Source organism: Sander lucioperca, chromosome 9 (genome assembly GCF_008315115.2).
Source record: "Sander lucioperca isolate FBNREF2018 chromosome 9, SLUC_FBN_1.2, whole genome shotgun sequence".
Classification (NCBI taxonomy): Eukaryota; Metazoa; Chordata; class Actinopteri; order Perciformes; family Percidae; genus Sander; species Sander lucioperca.
The window spans coordinates 23,083,252-23,100,120 of record NC_050181.1 but is presented as its reverse complement, the minus strand read 5'-3'; the positions used below and the strand labels follow the sequence as shown (position 1 = coordinate 23,100,120).

At 38.1% G+C, this 16,869-nt stretch overlaps 1 protein-coding gene across 2 annotated transcripts; it reads left to right on the top strand.

Moving 5' to 3' along the window:
• Nucleotides 1–272: 272 nt before the first annotated feature.
• Nucleotides 273–15,808, top strand: blvra (biliverdin reductase A). 2 transcript variants are annotated; one of them, XM_031290957.2, is made up of 7 exons: nt 273–476; nt 8,398–8,521; nt 10,232–10,351; nt 11,609–11,706; nt 13,335–13,442; nt 14,716–14,884; nt 15,359–15,808. In XM_031290957.2, the coding sequence occupies exons 1-7, from the start codon at nt 323–325 to the stop codon at nt 15,612–15,614; spliced, it is 1,029 nt and encodes a 342-aa protein (XP_031146817.1). In that variant the 5' UTR covers nt 273–322; the 3' UTR covers nt 15,615–15,808. The 2 variants fall into 2 exon arrangements, with proteins under 2 accessions (XP_031146817.1, XP_031146818.1); XM_031290958.2 differs by lacking the exon at nt 273–476 and adding an exon at nt 4,877–5,001 and having other exon boundaries at nt 15,359–15,806.
• Nucleotides 15,809–16,869: the final 1,061 nt, after the last annotated feature.

The following is a 16,869-nucleotide window of genomic DNA, read 5'->3' as shown; positions in this document are numbered from 1 at the left end:
AAGGAGCCCTTAAATTAATGTATTTACTTGAGACGCAAGTTCATTTGCCATAGCTCCTTTTCTTTCTTTTTTCTTTTGTTTTTGTATTTCTTTTGAATTATATGTATCTGCTCTTAGGTTTTGTTGTTTCTATGCTCGACCCGAGGCAAAAGCTCTATTTTTGAAGTAAATTTCTTAATGTACCTTATTTGTTTGCATATCTGTATTCCAGTGGTGGTCCCCATTAACTTAGTCTGAAATGTGTCCCAGAAAGTAGCCTAAGTCAGGAAACACACACACACACACACACACACAAACTCACACACACTACAACAACAACAATATGTTAGTGTGTTGTAGGACAGCCCCTTTAGCAGATGCCTCTTTGTCACCTAAACTCTTGAGCTCAGTGAGCTGCGTTGATCACTCTAGAGTCTCGGGGCTTCCTTGTGCTCCTCATTCTCCTCCTCTCACCGCGCTCCTGCAAATCTGCACTGGTGAGTTCAATCAGCCTTTACGGCAGTGCCATCAAGAGTCTTTTTTTTTGTTTGTTTGCTTGATTTGAATTGAATTTCCCCATTGAGGTATTAATAAAGTATTTCATAATTTACAGTAATCTGTATTTAGCACTATGCTTCTCTATGAAATGTACATATATATGCATATTTTGCTGGTTAATTCTAAAACTGGCATATTAATGGTTATATAGTATCAACTACACGGTGAGGATGAGGTGTCTCTTTAAATGTTAGATTACATCAGCTCAAACAGAGCACTAGTAGTTAAGGGCTAGACTTTCAACTTCATACAAAATACTGAAATGACTCATGACATGAAACTAATCCATTATAGTTTGTCGCAGCGACAAGCAATAACGTGATTCAACTTCACAGTCTTATCAGCTGATGTGAAGCTGCAGAAATTCAGATTTCTACTTTGATGAAAAAAAACAACTAACAGGAACACTTACATCTATACTACTGTAGGTCAATTATGAATAACTATAAAAACCGCATTGACCCTGTGACATAAAGATAAAACTGCTGAGTAGTAATAACGGAAAAGCCTTATCAAGCCACACAAACCACACATACAAAAATGATATTATATATATATATATATATATATATATATATATATATATTGAGGTATTTTATTTAAAATCTTAACAAATCTTCTGATTGCAAATGCCATTGTGTGCATATTCGCTACTGATGATATGATATGAAAGACAGATAGTTAAGTTTTACAGGATGAATGGACACAATTCATTTGTTTAAATTTAGGACAGCATCAGAAAAATCATAAACTAACTACACTTTTTAATAATAGAAAAATAAACTTTTTTTATCTTTTGAATTAGAGAAGGGCCTGATACAGTTTATTAGATCTTAGAAAATACACAAATAGCATTACTACAGATGATAAGCAATACACTTATTATAAAGAGAAAACCAAATTTATTGTTGGATTATCAACATCAATAACTGCATTATTGCTAAATGCCCACAGCTATGCTGTTATTTAAACATTTCAAAACAGAAGATGAACATTGATGATGATGATGCAACTAGTCATGACCTTTGAGTCAGGAAATGAGCCACTCCTTTAATTAACTTTCACAGAAATACACAGGACATAACACCCATGCTGCTCGACAAAACTTTGAAATTCTACTCTAGTTCTGAGTTAAACCATTTAAACCCCAATCGTTTAGCTCAGTGGTTCCCAACCTTTTTTCCTTGACGCCCCCCCCCCCCACTTATGTCTAAGAAAAGCTGAGCCCCCTCCTCCGAAACCGTTGTTGAGGTAACTCTCAAGATAGAGCCTTACTTTCTTTTTTGATACAGAGGAGTTATCAGCGCTTTTACGTTTACTCCTACAATTTTAAGCGAGAACAAAAATATATAGTTTTTATACAGACTTTTGTATACATTATATATTCTAGTGTATTATCATAATTTGTTTAACATCAACCTCAAACCAGATAAAGACTTGCACACCCCCTGTGATCTTTGCCGCCCCCCTGAGGGGTCCCCGGACCCCAGCTTGGGAACCACTGGTTTAGCTGACATTAGTATTTCACACCAGTTGAGAGAGTCAGGACTTTTTTTCCTGTTCAGTCTGCAGTTTCTGTTCTTCTTTTTTGAGAACGTAACAAAAAGTATCAACACAAGTTGACAGACCTGGCGTGAGTCATTGGTTTAACTGCAAGTTATTTTATAACACTAGCCTGTACTTCTGTCTTTAAATGCAGTTAGTCTCGGGAATGTTGTTGCTTGGATACTCATTAGTGTTCAACATAGTAACAGTTGCTCTTCCGAATATCTTCATTTCCTTCCTGTCTCAATGTGCCACATAGTCAGCATAAACACAACCTCAAACTCTGCTCCTACCTTTGTGCAAACTTATTCCTTTGCTGTCATGATGTTACCAAACATGCGCAGACCTACGGTGGCCGAGACGGTTCAACACAAACACAAAAGCTACAACACAAATACAAAAGCTACAACACACATGCAAAAGCTATAACACACACACAAAAGCTACAACACAAACACAAAAGCTACAACACAAACACAAAAGCTACAACACAAACACAAAAGCTACAACACACATGCAAAAGCTACAACACACATGCAAAAGCTACAACAAACACAAAAGCTACAACACAAACACAAAAGCTACAACACACATGCAAAAGCTACAACACAAATACAAAAGCTACAACAAACACAAAAGCTACAACACAAACACAAAAGCTACAACACACATGCAAAAGCTACAACACAAATACAAAAGCTACAACACACATGCAAAAGCTACAACAAACACAAAAGCTACAACACACACGCAAAAGCTACAACACACACGCAAAAGCTACAACAAACACAAAAGCTACAACACAAACACAAAAGCTACAACACACACGCAAAAGCTACAACACACATGCAAAAGCTACAACAAACACAAAAGCTACAACACAAACACAAAAGCTACAACACACATGCAAAAGCTGCAACACAAACGCAAAAGCTGCAACACACACGCAAAAGCTGCAACACACACGCAAAAGCTACAACACACAGGCAAAAGCTACAACACAAACACAAAAGCTACAACACACACGCAAAAGCTACAACACACAGGCAAAAGCTACAACACACAGGCAAAAGCTACAACACAAATGCAAAAGCCACAACAACAACCAGAGATATTTATAAGCGATCATTTTATTGTCATCGCAGTTTGCTAACGGGGTGCTGCAGCACCTCCAGCACCCCTACTTCCCGCGCCCCTGTTTGAAGTTCTGTTAACCAAGACAGACAGAGATGGAAAGCCACTCACCACTCAAATCACATCAGCCAGGGGTGACGATTAGGTTGTGTTAGAATATATTTTGTGAAAGTGTTAAGAAAAGGTTTTAGAGTTCATGGTGCTGACCTCAGTGCCTCTGTTTCCCTGGGTTATGAGAGACCATCTAGTTTTACAGTGATTAGACATTACATTTATTTAGACACATAAGGGAGTGTGAGAAAGATCCTCTCTGATCGGGGGAGGGAACGAGGCAAACAATGGTCAGCACTTTGCAAGCGCGGGATTTGTGACACTGTATGGAAATGACCTGGCTCTCATGAAAACTCCTTAAAGTTTGCTGGAGATTAAAACACAGGTGTTCAAAATCCAACAATAGCGGCTTGCTTCTTCCGAGCTGAGAATTGGAAGTCAAGGTCATGTTCTTATACAGTGTTACAAATTAGTTAGGAGCCGGCTGGAGCCAGAAGATCTGGACTGGATCCAAACTGATGAGGGCACCACCAGGGATGGGACAGAAATGGATAAATAGACAGTATCTTAACTTACCACCTGATGCCAGGGGAAACGCTGTCGGTCCGTTAGGAGATAGACTTTGCCTTGTATCAGATCCATGTACATGTACTTGTATTCTGCAATATCTTTCACTAAACTTGTTATTAACTTTAACTGGACGAATCTTGGTCTTGATTTGATTCCTGAGTTTTATTTCTCTGATCTACCAGTAAACGAACACAAAATAGTGACCAAAGAATTGGAGTCAGATTAGGTCTGGCCTTTTTAGGGCCAGACCGGTCAAATCGGTCACATTTTTAAAATAAAATCCTACAGTTGCCAAAAATTGTCACAAACCGGGCATGTCGCTGATATATTTTAAAATAAACCTTTATTATTTAAAGCCCATACATGATGTCTGGCACACTTACCAAAATTGTTGCTGCACTTCTGACACTAGTTGCGCCCCTGGGAAGAAGTATTTAGATCCTTTACTCAAGTAAAGTACTAACACCACACTGTAAAAAATACTCTGTTACAAGTAAAAGTTCTGCATTGAAAATGTTATTTAAGTAAAAGTATGTAAGTATCATCAGGAACATGTACAAGTACTACTAAGTACAAGTACAAGTACTACTAAGTAATACAGAGTTGGTCTAATCATAATTCCAGCTGGACTTGTAGGCCGTTATATTGTTGGGTAGTTTCATTTATAATAAACATTGTATTTTATAAACTTTACATGTGTTTTGTGTGCGGAAATAACTTAATCTGTAAAGTAACTAGTATTTAAAGCTGTCAGATTAATGTAGTGGTGTAAAAAGTACAATATTTCTCTCTGAAATGTAGCGGAGTAAAAGTAGAAAGTGGCATGAAAAGAAAAGACTCAGGTCAAATACAAGTACCTCAAATTTGTACTTAAGTACACTACTTGAGTACATGTACTTAGTTATATTCCACCACTGTTGTAGTATTCTCAATAAAGAAGTGAAAAAAGCGGTCAAGGAAGGAAATGATTCCGTTTTTTAAGAGCGAGGAGGAGTAAAACCAGAAGGGGGCAGTAATGCGACATTATGGATGCCAACTGGCGTGGAACGTCAAAGAAGAAGACACGCGCTGTCACGTATTACGTTATCTCTAGCGAGGGGACTTCTACTTAAAGGAACAGTAACAGCTAGGTTTCTTCGTCACAAAGGAGCTACATAAAAGCAGGTAAGGGTACAGCAAAAATATGTCCTTTCTTTCCTGCCAGTAACTCTGCACTGTGTCCTGCTGAATATCGATGAACAAATAGCTTCTAAAAGCTACAGACATTCTTCTGCATAATGTTAAAAGTTCAAGTTACAACCAGGGTTCAAAATTAACTTTTTGGTCCACCAGCCGAATGGCTAGTGAATGTTTACATTTGACCAGCCACTCTATAGATTACCATTGCTTTTTTTGGCTGGTGAGTGAAGCAAATCTACCAGCCACTTGCGTACTTTACCAGCATTTGGCTGGTAGATGGTGCTAATTCTGAACCCTGGTTACAACCATAGACTGTAAAACAGTCATTGGTTACATCACTGTCCCCATTCACATTGGCATTAGCTATCATGCGTGGACTCTGCTGTAGATACGGCTGTTAGAAGGAGATGAGCACCATTCTGTACTCGATTTTACATTGATATCCACATTTTGATACCACAAATGACTATCGTAGAATTATGTACAGGGTTACATTACACAGGTGCAAGCTCTGGCTTACTCGTTAAAAGCCTTTTTTACCCACCCTTTTTGATTTTTACTCTTTCATGGGACATTTTTACAGCTTCATCACAACTTTCGGTGTAGAAATAAAGTAAAAATCAACATTTTAACCATTTAATTTTTAACATACTACTTACTCACGATAAGTAGTATGTAGTATTTAAAAAAACGTACAGCCTGCATACAAAATATCATATGTATGTATACATATAGCCTGCATACAAAATGCAATATGTATGTATACATATTTATATTTTGTATGCAGGCTGTACGGTTTTTTTTAAATACTCTGTATTGAGTACTTGTACTTTTAATACTTTAATACTTTAAGTACATGTTCTTGATGATACTTACATACTTTTACTTAAGTAACATTTTCAATGCAGAACTTTTACTTGTATGTTGAGTATATATGTATGTATACATATTTATATTTTGTATGCAGGCTGTACGTTTTTTTTTATTTTCTACTTACGTTGTACATTCTTTTCATTCCTCCTTATATATATATTTTTGAGTAGGTGTTTTTATTATTATTTATTATTTCTGCAGTGCGCCTTGTACCAATTGCTGCTGTAGCACAGACATTTCCCAGTTTAGGATCAATAAAGTCTATCAATCTTTCTATATAGCTTGGTTATTATTGTGCAATAGGTATTGTTGTAGCTGGGCTTTACCTTGACATAGCCTACATATCTGCCTGCTCAGCAAAATGTCTCTGAACAGAGAGAGCTAGAGGCTTTGCACAAACTGCATGTCCACAGAACTTGTGTGAACCTGCTGTAACCTGAATGCACTTTATAATTGAAGTTGGTTAAACATTAACAAAATGGGTTAACCGAACGTGGATACCAATACCTGTAACCTGAAGGGCACTTGATTAGAGAAACCACTTTCTTGTGTTATCTATAATCCAGCCAGTCTGAAGTGTGTCTAAAATGTGACACTTCAGGACTAAAAAAAAATAAGAAATATGCAACCAGGTTTTAAAAAAAAAATACCATACATTGGTGGATCAAGTAGAATCCTATAGATATCTAATGACAATTATTGACTCTAAATTAAATTTCCAGGAGAATTGTGAAGCTGTCTGTAAAAAAAGGACAACAGCGTCTATACTGCTTAAGAAAATTTTACCATTTTCATATAGACAAGACCATGACGACATTATTTTATCATGCCTTTATCGAATCCATCGTATCTTTCTCCTTAGTGTCATGGTTTGGGTGTGTTTCAGTTAAGCACAAGAATTGCCTAAAATCAAATTGTAAAATGGCCAAGTAAGCTGACTGATGAGTCACAGCTGCACCCCACATCCCTGTACGCTAAACAACTACAGTGGATAGCTATGGCTATCAAAGAAGATAGCCTACACCCTTTGAATAGGGAACTCCAGTATCTCCCCTCTGGATTGAGGCTAAAAGTCCCTGGTTGTAGAACTACAAGATTTAAAAAACGTTTTGTCCCAGCTGCAATCACTCTGTTAAACAAACTGTAGAATTACTTGCACACAATGCACAATTACTTTTGGTCATGTACTGTTTTCTATTCTTTTTTTCTCCATGTTCTACTGTCTGTTTTATATTTTTTAATGTTTTGTGTGTTGCATGTTATGTGGTGGTCTACAAAGTTTTAAGGATGTCCTGCCTCTTAGACTGTAAACCTAGTTTACCTACGAGTACCAATAAAGTAACCTGAACCTGAGCATTGTCATAGAAAGTTAAGATAAAGGTATTTGTTAATATATGGTATTGGTATTAATATTGTTAAAAATGAATTTTTATGAAGGTTTTTTTTTTCGGTTTGGTTTGTCCTTTGGGTTCTGTTTTGTGTTCATCACACTACTTCATACTACTGCAATACATGGTTTATCCTATTTTATAGTAATCTTTAATTTGGGTTAAATGCATTGGTTTTAATTTAATCCTTAACAATGTGTGGTCTCCCTTATTTTGCTGAACTATGAGCTAGTACTTGACTAAATGGGGGCTCGCCATTGCGTTTGAATTAGACTTTTGGTAATTGGTTTAATTGGTAGTAGGGCTGGGCGATATGGAGAAAATCAAATATCACAATATTTTTGACCAAATACCTCGATATCGATACTATAGTATTTTTGTATATTGTAGTGTTGACTATCGGTGCTTTCACAAAATATTTACACAAAGAGATTTTTCATAAATAATCATCAGTAATGTGGATATAATGAGTAAAGGCAAATAATAGAACAGTTACAACAGTCTGGTATGTTCAGAAAATGACATCACTTTACTGTAATGTAATAATGCCTTTAAAACCAGGAAAAAGACAACACTTATGCCATGTTACGATATCCAAAATCTAAGCCGATATCTAGTCTCATATCACGATATATCGATATAATATCGATATAATATCGATATATCGCCCAGCTCTAATTGGTAGTATTGTACCAGTTCTCTGTTCACAGTGATGAGTACTCCGACTGCCTCTTTGACTTGTTGTGACGGGTACAATTGTTTGGGAGATTTTAGTCGTTTGTTTAGAGAGCATTAACTGTCCCTGCTGGTTTCGTTAACTGGTTTGTAGAATCAATATTTTCCTAAACGGCGTAGATAGTCAAAGTTTAACCCTCCTGTTGTCCTCGGGTCAAATTTGACCCACTTTCAAAAAAGTTGCTATATCAGAAATGTGGGTTTCTTTCAACCAAATTGTCTAAAGAAATAACGTGGATGGTTCCGTACAACGCTCTTCACAAGTAAATGAAATGATCAGGCCAGCTCACTACTTTCATTGAATTTGGGTGTTTAGGTCAATTTTATAGCATTTGAAGAATAAAAAATCTTTTTTTCAAAATGTTTTTCTTTCTTTCTTTCTTAGTCAGCATGTTTGGAGCGGTGGTTGTTGGCGTTGGAACAGCCGGTCGGGTGAGGATTAGAGACATGTTAGCACCTCTACCTGGCAGTCCTGCAGAGAAACTCAATGTCAGAGGATTCATTTCCAGGTAACACACACACACATGATGCTTTGCATGCACGGATAAACACAAGCAATAATTGTCCTAGACATAGGTAACATGTGACATGGCCTGAAGCAGCACATGAGGAAGAGCGGCACAAGTTTTTTCTGTCCTGTCTTGTAAAAGCACAGAGTAATTATAAGTGTAGCCTAACTCAAGTCAACAAGCAAGTATAGAAAAGATAAAGAAAATGCTAAAAAGCTTTGGAGCACAGCTGAAGACAAATCCCATTTCTAGAGCAAGAGGAGTTGTTGGAGTGATTTGGCAGCGAGTTCCTATTTTAATTCAGGGCCAGACAAGGGCTGTTGCATCCACATAAAAGAATGAATACAGGTTATTTTAAAAGAGAGAAGGTAAGCGATCATATTCTCACTCAAATCAGTATTTGATCCTCGACTGAACTGTACAATTCACAATCATCTTACAATGAACAAAGACAATTAGCTTGCTTTAGCCTAAGGGCCCACCTCTTAAAGTGACACACAACCCTGTATGGTTATATTTACACTGCAGTGATTAACACATTTTATCATTATTATTTTAAAAGACAATGAAGTCAGACAAGGTGATTACATTGTCAGGCAAATTGATATTTAATCCTCTGAATCTGGAATATTGTAAATTATAATTCACAGAGACAACACAGATCTACAGCCTAACAATGCAGGCTTTTCATCAATTTTTTTTCAGTTTAGTTTATTTATGGAAGGGCACAGCGCAATTTAATAAAACACATGATTTCCCATGGGTTTAAAAAGCCAGAATTAGCCAAAAGGCTATTTTTCATCTGTATTCCCCTGCCTTAGATGTTAAATAAGGCTTTTTAAAATACAAAAAAAACCAAAAAAACAACACATGCAAAACAAAACTTAGCATAACACGTCACAGAGACAGAAAACAACAAAACAAAGTACAACACATAACTTGGCATAAAACAAGACACAACGGAAAAACAGAAAAATATACAACAAGGCAATACAACACGATATAAAGTGAGAAAAAAAACAATATGAATTAGAACAGACACAGCCTTTAAGAACAATAAAAACAGTATTAAACTAGGGGGAAACAATAAGTAAAATTCATATATGTTTACTCAAACTAACAGAATAATAAATAGTGTTAGAGCTGACATTTATATGTATTGACCATCCAGTGTTTTAGCTGCTTAGTTTTATATATATTATTATTTCTTACCTTTTATTTTTACAGGCAAGTTATTAAGAACAAGTTTGATGCATTGCCTAAGTCTGGCTTTACTCTTCACTGGTTGGTTCCTGGCTATGCAAAACAGAAGGAAGGGCTCCATAGCATGAGGGAAAATGCTGTAAAAAGCTGTGTTTCTGACAGGTTTTTTTTTTGATGGCAGAAAAAAAGAGCTTTGTGCTCTTGTCCTCTTTGTGCTGGGGAACCCCTGGAACCCCCTCGAGGACCCCTGGGGGACCCCGGACCCCACTTTGGGAACTGTTGCTCTAGATGGATTTCTCGTACCTAAGAGAAGAGCAAAAATAAGAAAACATTTGTGAATCCCAGAAATCAATGGCTACTCTCACAAAATATGAACAAAAAATCGTGGACGTGAACAAAAATAAGAGGAAATGTGTTGGTCTATCGCTTCCTGCATGAGCCTCATTGTCTTTGATCACAGCAGAATTCTCGTCATTGTTATCCTGACAGATGTTTTTTTGTCAACAGGAGAAGCCTGGACCCTCAGCAGGGAGTGAGTCAGATCTCAGTGGAAGAGGCTAAGAGCAGAGAAGACATTCATGCTGCGTTCATCTGCACTGAGAATGCGTTGCATGAAGACTACATCAGGTAATGTGCAAGACCTCAAAAAGTCTTGATCAGTGTTGCATAAAATAGGTCTGTTCAGGGAATGAATTAATGAATGAATACAAAATAAAAGACAAAAAACAACAGTATCTTAGAAAGGTGTTGGATTGCCATCTCTCATGACTCATTTCAGTCACTGAGGGACTTTCTTACACACCGTTCCAAAATATCTCATAGATGTTCAGTTTAGTATTTACCATAGTATATGATTAACATCATTATCATAATCATCAACCCATGAATGAGCCCTTGTGTACTTTGGATGTTTACTTACCCTGAGAGCACATTGATTCTGTTATTTTGTCACTCTTTTGTACGTCATTATACTTAACTTTATTGACAATTTTAGTCATTCAGGTCACATTGGAGACCACAGAGTTTGTTGTAGTCACATTGGAGCTAAAATCAAAGGCGTCTCCTCTATTTCTTGCGCGACCACAGACCACAGTGCAGCCGGATACTTTACAAAAATAAAACGCATAAAAAAACCCCCACCTAGGTCTTGACTTCTCACAGCGAGACACGTGATCAGGCACACGGAGAGAGAGAGGCCGACGGACGGACAGAGAGAGTGACACGCACAGACACACATACATATACACACACACACACACACACACACACATACATATGCACACACACACACAACCACACACACAGCCACACATATAGGCTACAATTACCACAGTTTTCCCCACTCATCCTGTCTCTTAACTAATTGACATACCAAAATATAGTTCACAAATGTACTTTTGATGCACACACAAACATTTGTTTTTAATGAATGTAATAGAAATCCACAAATGTATGTATTAAAGGTATATTAGTATTTTTCATCAAAAACATATTTGGATGTTGTTACATTTCTATACAAACTGTTGAACCCGCATGTGTCAACTTTACTGCATTTGTGTGTGGGTTTTTTGAGACTTCCCTGGCATGGTTGTATTTTCAACCGGGAATTATCTGTAGCCCATTTAGATGACTCCTTACCAAAGGTATTGGCTGAAACGGTAAGTGCCATCTGATTGGCTGACTGATTACTACAAGTCAACAGCACAAGTCCTCTCTCACTGGATTATTACACAAGACACTGTATACCTTTACATATTTGTTCACGAAACGTTTTTTTTTTTTTTTACAAATCTATTGAGAAACAGAATGCACAACTTAGAGTTTCCAATCAGAATTCAGTTTTTTTTTAACCAATTTAACCAAAACTCCCTCCTGTCTCATCAGATCTTTTCTGCAGGCAGGGAAACATGTCTGTGTGGAGTATCCCATGACCATGAGCTACAAGGCTGCTGCGGAGCTTTGGGATTTAGCCCAGGAAAAAGGTAATAATACTTTATAACAATGTGTACTCACATGCATGTTCCATGTACAGGTCAGGAGTAGGGCTTGGTATCATTTAAAAGTCTTCGATACTGATACCGTGACTTTAATACCGGTTCCTGATACCAATTTCATAAAAATCCATTTTAACAAAAATAAATTACTTTACCTGTCAAAATACAAAAAACACACATGGAGCCTTGTCTCTGTGCGTAACAGAGTTTCTACGCCAATTATCACCAGCATTATTCGATCTTGGTGGGAGCTTGCTGCATGCTTATTGGCTCACTGACGCTGATGAGATTTACTCCTTAGGCATTGAAATGACAAGGCTTTTTTAGCGACTTGATACTTTGGAGGCAATTTGGTCTGTGCCTAAGTATCAAAGTTCGGTACCCAGCAGTCTTTAGGAGGGAGGTTACATTACACTATCATGTAAGAACATCAACAAAATGCTAATCCATTTCAAGTGCTAAAATATTTTTTTTTTATTTCATTTTATGGGCCAAGGTGCAGTGTGATCAGATGGATCCCCCACCTAGAGCCCGGTTCTGTTCGAGGTTTCTTCCCGTTAAAGGAGAGTTTCTCTGACAAGGATGGGGGTACCTCAGACCAAAAAGTTTGGGAACTACTGGTCTAGACCAGCTCTATATAAAAAAAAGTGTCATAAGATACCTTCTGTTGTGATTTGGTGCTATATAAATTAAAATTGACTTGACTTGGGAGATCTTGGGTAGGTGGAAGACTAGTCTATATCCTTGACGTTCCTCTTCCGGGATTGCCCCGCTGCCGACGGAAAGTCCGCCGGATTTCACTCATTTAGGCCAGATGTCCGTTGCCTTGGGCTTCCTTTGTGTTGACATTCTAAACTCCGGTGGATTTCTGAGGACTATGGTTAACTGCTCCTCAGATCTCTGCAGGGTAAATCCAGACAGCTAGCTAGACTATCTGTCCAATCTGAGTTTTCAAAACAACCTTTGAACGTACACGTTCCACCAAAACAAGTTCCTTCCCGAGGCTATTTTGCAATGGCACCGTTGCTCCGTCCAGGCCTTAGCGCCGCTCATGGCGATTGTGATTGGTTTAAAGAAATGCCAATAAACCAGAGCACGTTTTTCTCCCATTTCCCCGACCTTGGTGTGTGTGTCAGTTTCTGTCTAGAAACTAGGAGACACCTCCCTGTGAGGAGAGAATACATAGACACAGACACAGGGAAAGATTAGATCGGAGCTCCCTTCAGAGGAGATCTTGGTGGACCGAGCCTCGACTTCATGTCTGTCGCTCGGGAAACTTAGACTCTGTTTAGATTTGACAGGCCTGTCTTTTGGACAGAATTCCCCTACACAGTGGAAGTCAATGCATCTGTTTCAGACATCATCATCATCAGTACTGTTGATGACATGTTTTTGGGTTAATGAACATCTTCCACTATGAGGGAAAAAGCATGGGGTGAAGATTTAGTCTTCCTGATTGCACTTCATAAATGTCTAATCCTCAGATCATTGTGTAGCATCTTTGGGTTCATTAACAATTTTTTTGCAACAACACACAGGCCCAACTATGTATATCTGTATATTTATACAAATCTCACTCCACTATCTCAGTAAACATTTGTGTTTGTGTGTGTCAGGAGTGATTCTCCATGAGGAACACATCGAGTTGCTGACAGAAGACTTCAAAGAACTGAAAAAAGAGGTAGAGGGAAAAATCCTGCAGGAAGGTACTCTTCAGTTTACTGGTAAGAGAGAGAAGTGTGCGTCCTTGTTGTTCTTTGACATTTCTGTAAGCTCTAACCAAAACGTTCATCTCCTCTTGAAAGTATTTTCTTGGTTTAGATTAGGAATATGGTGTACGTTGTTAAAAAACACTATAATTTTCTTAAAATCTTAAGATAAAATATATATATATATATATATATATATTTATTATTTTTATTTTTTTCCCCTGTATTTTTTAAATATCAACAAATACCCAAAACAGTTATTTACATGTCCATTGTACAATACCCCGTTTACATGTACATGGTTATTTTGAAAAACGGAGACCTTTCCCTTCGTTTGTGCCCTTCGTTGACACGCAATCTGAGAATTTGCCTCTGAAACCGATTCTTTCTAAAAAACTCCGGCCAGAGTGGAGATTTTGGAAAACTTTGTTTCCACGTTTGCATGTAAACTGAGACCAACGGAGGTTTAGGCAGACGAGGAAGTGAGGAAGAGAAGAGAGAGGAAGTGATTTGTTGCTGTTGTTGCTATTTTTGGGATTCTGATTGGCTAACCTGGGCTTGAGCTTCTCGTTACACTGCCACCTACAGGTTTGGCGTGCTCTTGACGGCATTGACGGCATATATACACGAGCACGTGTAAATGAACACTTTTCTGAAAACTGACACAGCTGTGCACGATGTTATTTTTGAAAACGGAGAGGTTGAAATGTCCGTTTATGAAAATAGCCGGCCACGTGTAAACGTAGCACAAGAACATGAAAAACCTTTAACTGTGAATTACCCCCCCAAAAAAATGGTTTTAAAGAAAGATAATGTTGAAATACTTTCGCAAATGTGTCAATTTCTTAATCTTTTATTTCATATATTAAACTGTTAAATTCAAGTTTAATACTGTAAATACCTTTTTAATACATTGGATAAACCTTTACAGGTGTAAATATCCTTCATCAATGATTTAAAAGCCAATAAATACACAAGATTTCATGTCAAATCAAAGCTTCAAAGCTTTTTTATTTATTGAAAAGGACTGCATTTTTGTAAGAAAAACAAATTCCGTTATTTTACAGTATTTTGTTGGCGCCCTAGCTGCCAGAATAATACAGGTTTTTTTGCAGTTTTTTTTCTTTACAGTGTAGGTTTTGGTGTTATTTTCCAGTTTATCAAATGTCATACAGTGTGATGAACACGCTCGGGAAAGTTGTCCTGAGAGACTGCAAAAAGAACCACAATTTAGGGTTGGAGCTCAGGCAATGCAGTAATAATGTGTGCGTATTGTTATTTGTTCAAGGTGGAGTTTTGAAGCCTGGATTTGGTTTCCAAGCTTTCAGTGGCATCGCTCGCCTCACCTGGTTGGTCGAGTTGTTCGGTGAGCTGTCAGTAACTGCAGCAACCATGGAGGAAGACTCTGGTACCAACTACAGCAAGTTGATCGCAAAGCTGCTAACTTCTGACAACAGGTGAGAGAGGGTGCATCTGTTTGCATTATGTCTACCACAGAGATGGAATAAATAGTCCAAAACTCCCATGAAAAGACAAGCCAACAATGTCTTAAGCTTGATTTATGGTCCTGCGGAGGCTCCATGATTTCATGTTGTTTATGGAGAAGGAGAACCAGGAAATGAGAAGGGGGAAATGCAACGCTACCCAGCCACGGCCGAGCGATGTGCGTCGCCGCCACGTGTTGGTTGTTAGATTTTTCGAGAGGTGCACGTCAGACTACGGTGTAGGGTCCGGCGTAGGTTTCTGTCTCTTCTTATTGTCGTTGTTGTTAACGGTTAATTATTAACATCCCTAGTTTAAAGGCTATGTTCCGTTCCCTTCTCTGGCCTTCCTTGGTTGTCATGACAGTTAATGAGAGCACCAATGTGGAGACAGCAAAATACAGATTTATGAATAATTCAAGCATAATCATTTTATTTGTGTCCTGCTAGACCTCTGACGTGGATTGAGGAACGGGGACCAGGCCTCCCCCGGGCCAAGAACATCAACTTTCACTTTGACTCCTGCACTCTGACCCAGATCCCTCCGGCACCCAGCGGGGCTGTGGGCATCTTCATGCAGGACATGATCCAATTCTCTGCCAAGCTGGCAGGCCAAGTGAGTCCAGAGGAGCTCCAGAGGGAGAAAACCAGGATCCTACACTGCTTGCAACTGGCAGAGAGGATACAACAACTTTGCCAAAGTTAAATGGGGACTCTAAAGTACTTCAATCTATCTTTATATTTCATCACCATGCCCTTAAGTTCTTGTATCATAGTATAAGTATCATTTAGTAGTATAGACCTTTTTCACGGCAGACGTGTTGACATGTCATAGTAGGAAGAGCACAGGTGTATTCAAATACCATTAATGATGGCTGCATTCCACTTAGGAGAGGTCCTGGTATTGTGCATGCTGACTCAGTGAAATAGCTTACTGGGACACTTGATGGAATTGAGCCATCGTTAAGGTGATCAATTTCAGCTGTGCTTTTCCTACTATGACAAGTGAAAATGTCTGCTGTGAAAAAGGTCCATTATGTCATCAAAACTGAGATTATTCATTAGTCGTTGAACACATTCTGCTATGATCGACACATATTTAGAGAGTTACATATGGTAAATGGACTGCATTTATATAGCGCTTTTCTAGTTTTAGTGACACATTCACATTCGGAAGCTGTTTGGGGTTCAGTATCTTGGCCGAAGACACTTCGACATGTAGATTGCATGGGCCGGGAATCAAACCACCGACCTTCTGATTGGTCGCCCTCCTGAGCCACAGCCGCCCCAGAACATATGGTGCCTGAAAGTAGAATATCGTGAGCACCAGTGGTGGAATGGTATATACTTCTACTCCGCTAGTAAGCAGTTACTTTACAAGTTAATATATTTGCACACTAAACATAGTTTAGTTATAAATTAAACTACATACATACTGCTACCCACATATATACAGGGCTACAAGTAAAGCTGAAATGATTAGACGATCAAACACAGAACAGTTTGGATCGTTTCCATCGTTTAGCTTCGCAAATAGAAGGATTTTTCTGCATCGAGTACTTTTAATACTTTAAGTACATTTTCCTGATGATACTTACATACGTTTATGCAGTAACATTTTTATTGAAGGACTTTTAGTTGTAACAGCATTTTTTACAGTGTGGTATAAAGTACTTTTACTTTACTTTAGTAAAGGATCTGAATACTTCTTCCACCACTGGAAATATCATATAGAGCAAGTGTCCAGAATACTCTAATTCTAATACCCAATTGTTAAACATAAGGCAGTTGTTTGGTAAAGGTAAATGTAAAATCAGTGGACGCACGCACGCACGCACGCACACACACGCACGCACAGGTTTCAATTTTGAGTTATTTGTACCATACTGTGTCAGGTGGCTTTGTGTCTCATGTACAATATTAAAGTTATTTGCAGTATATTTGTTTTAACAGTAAATAGC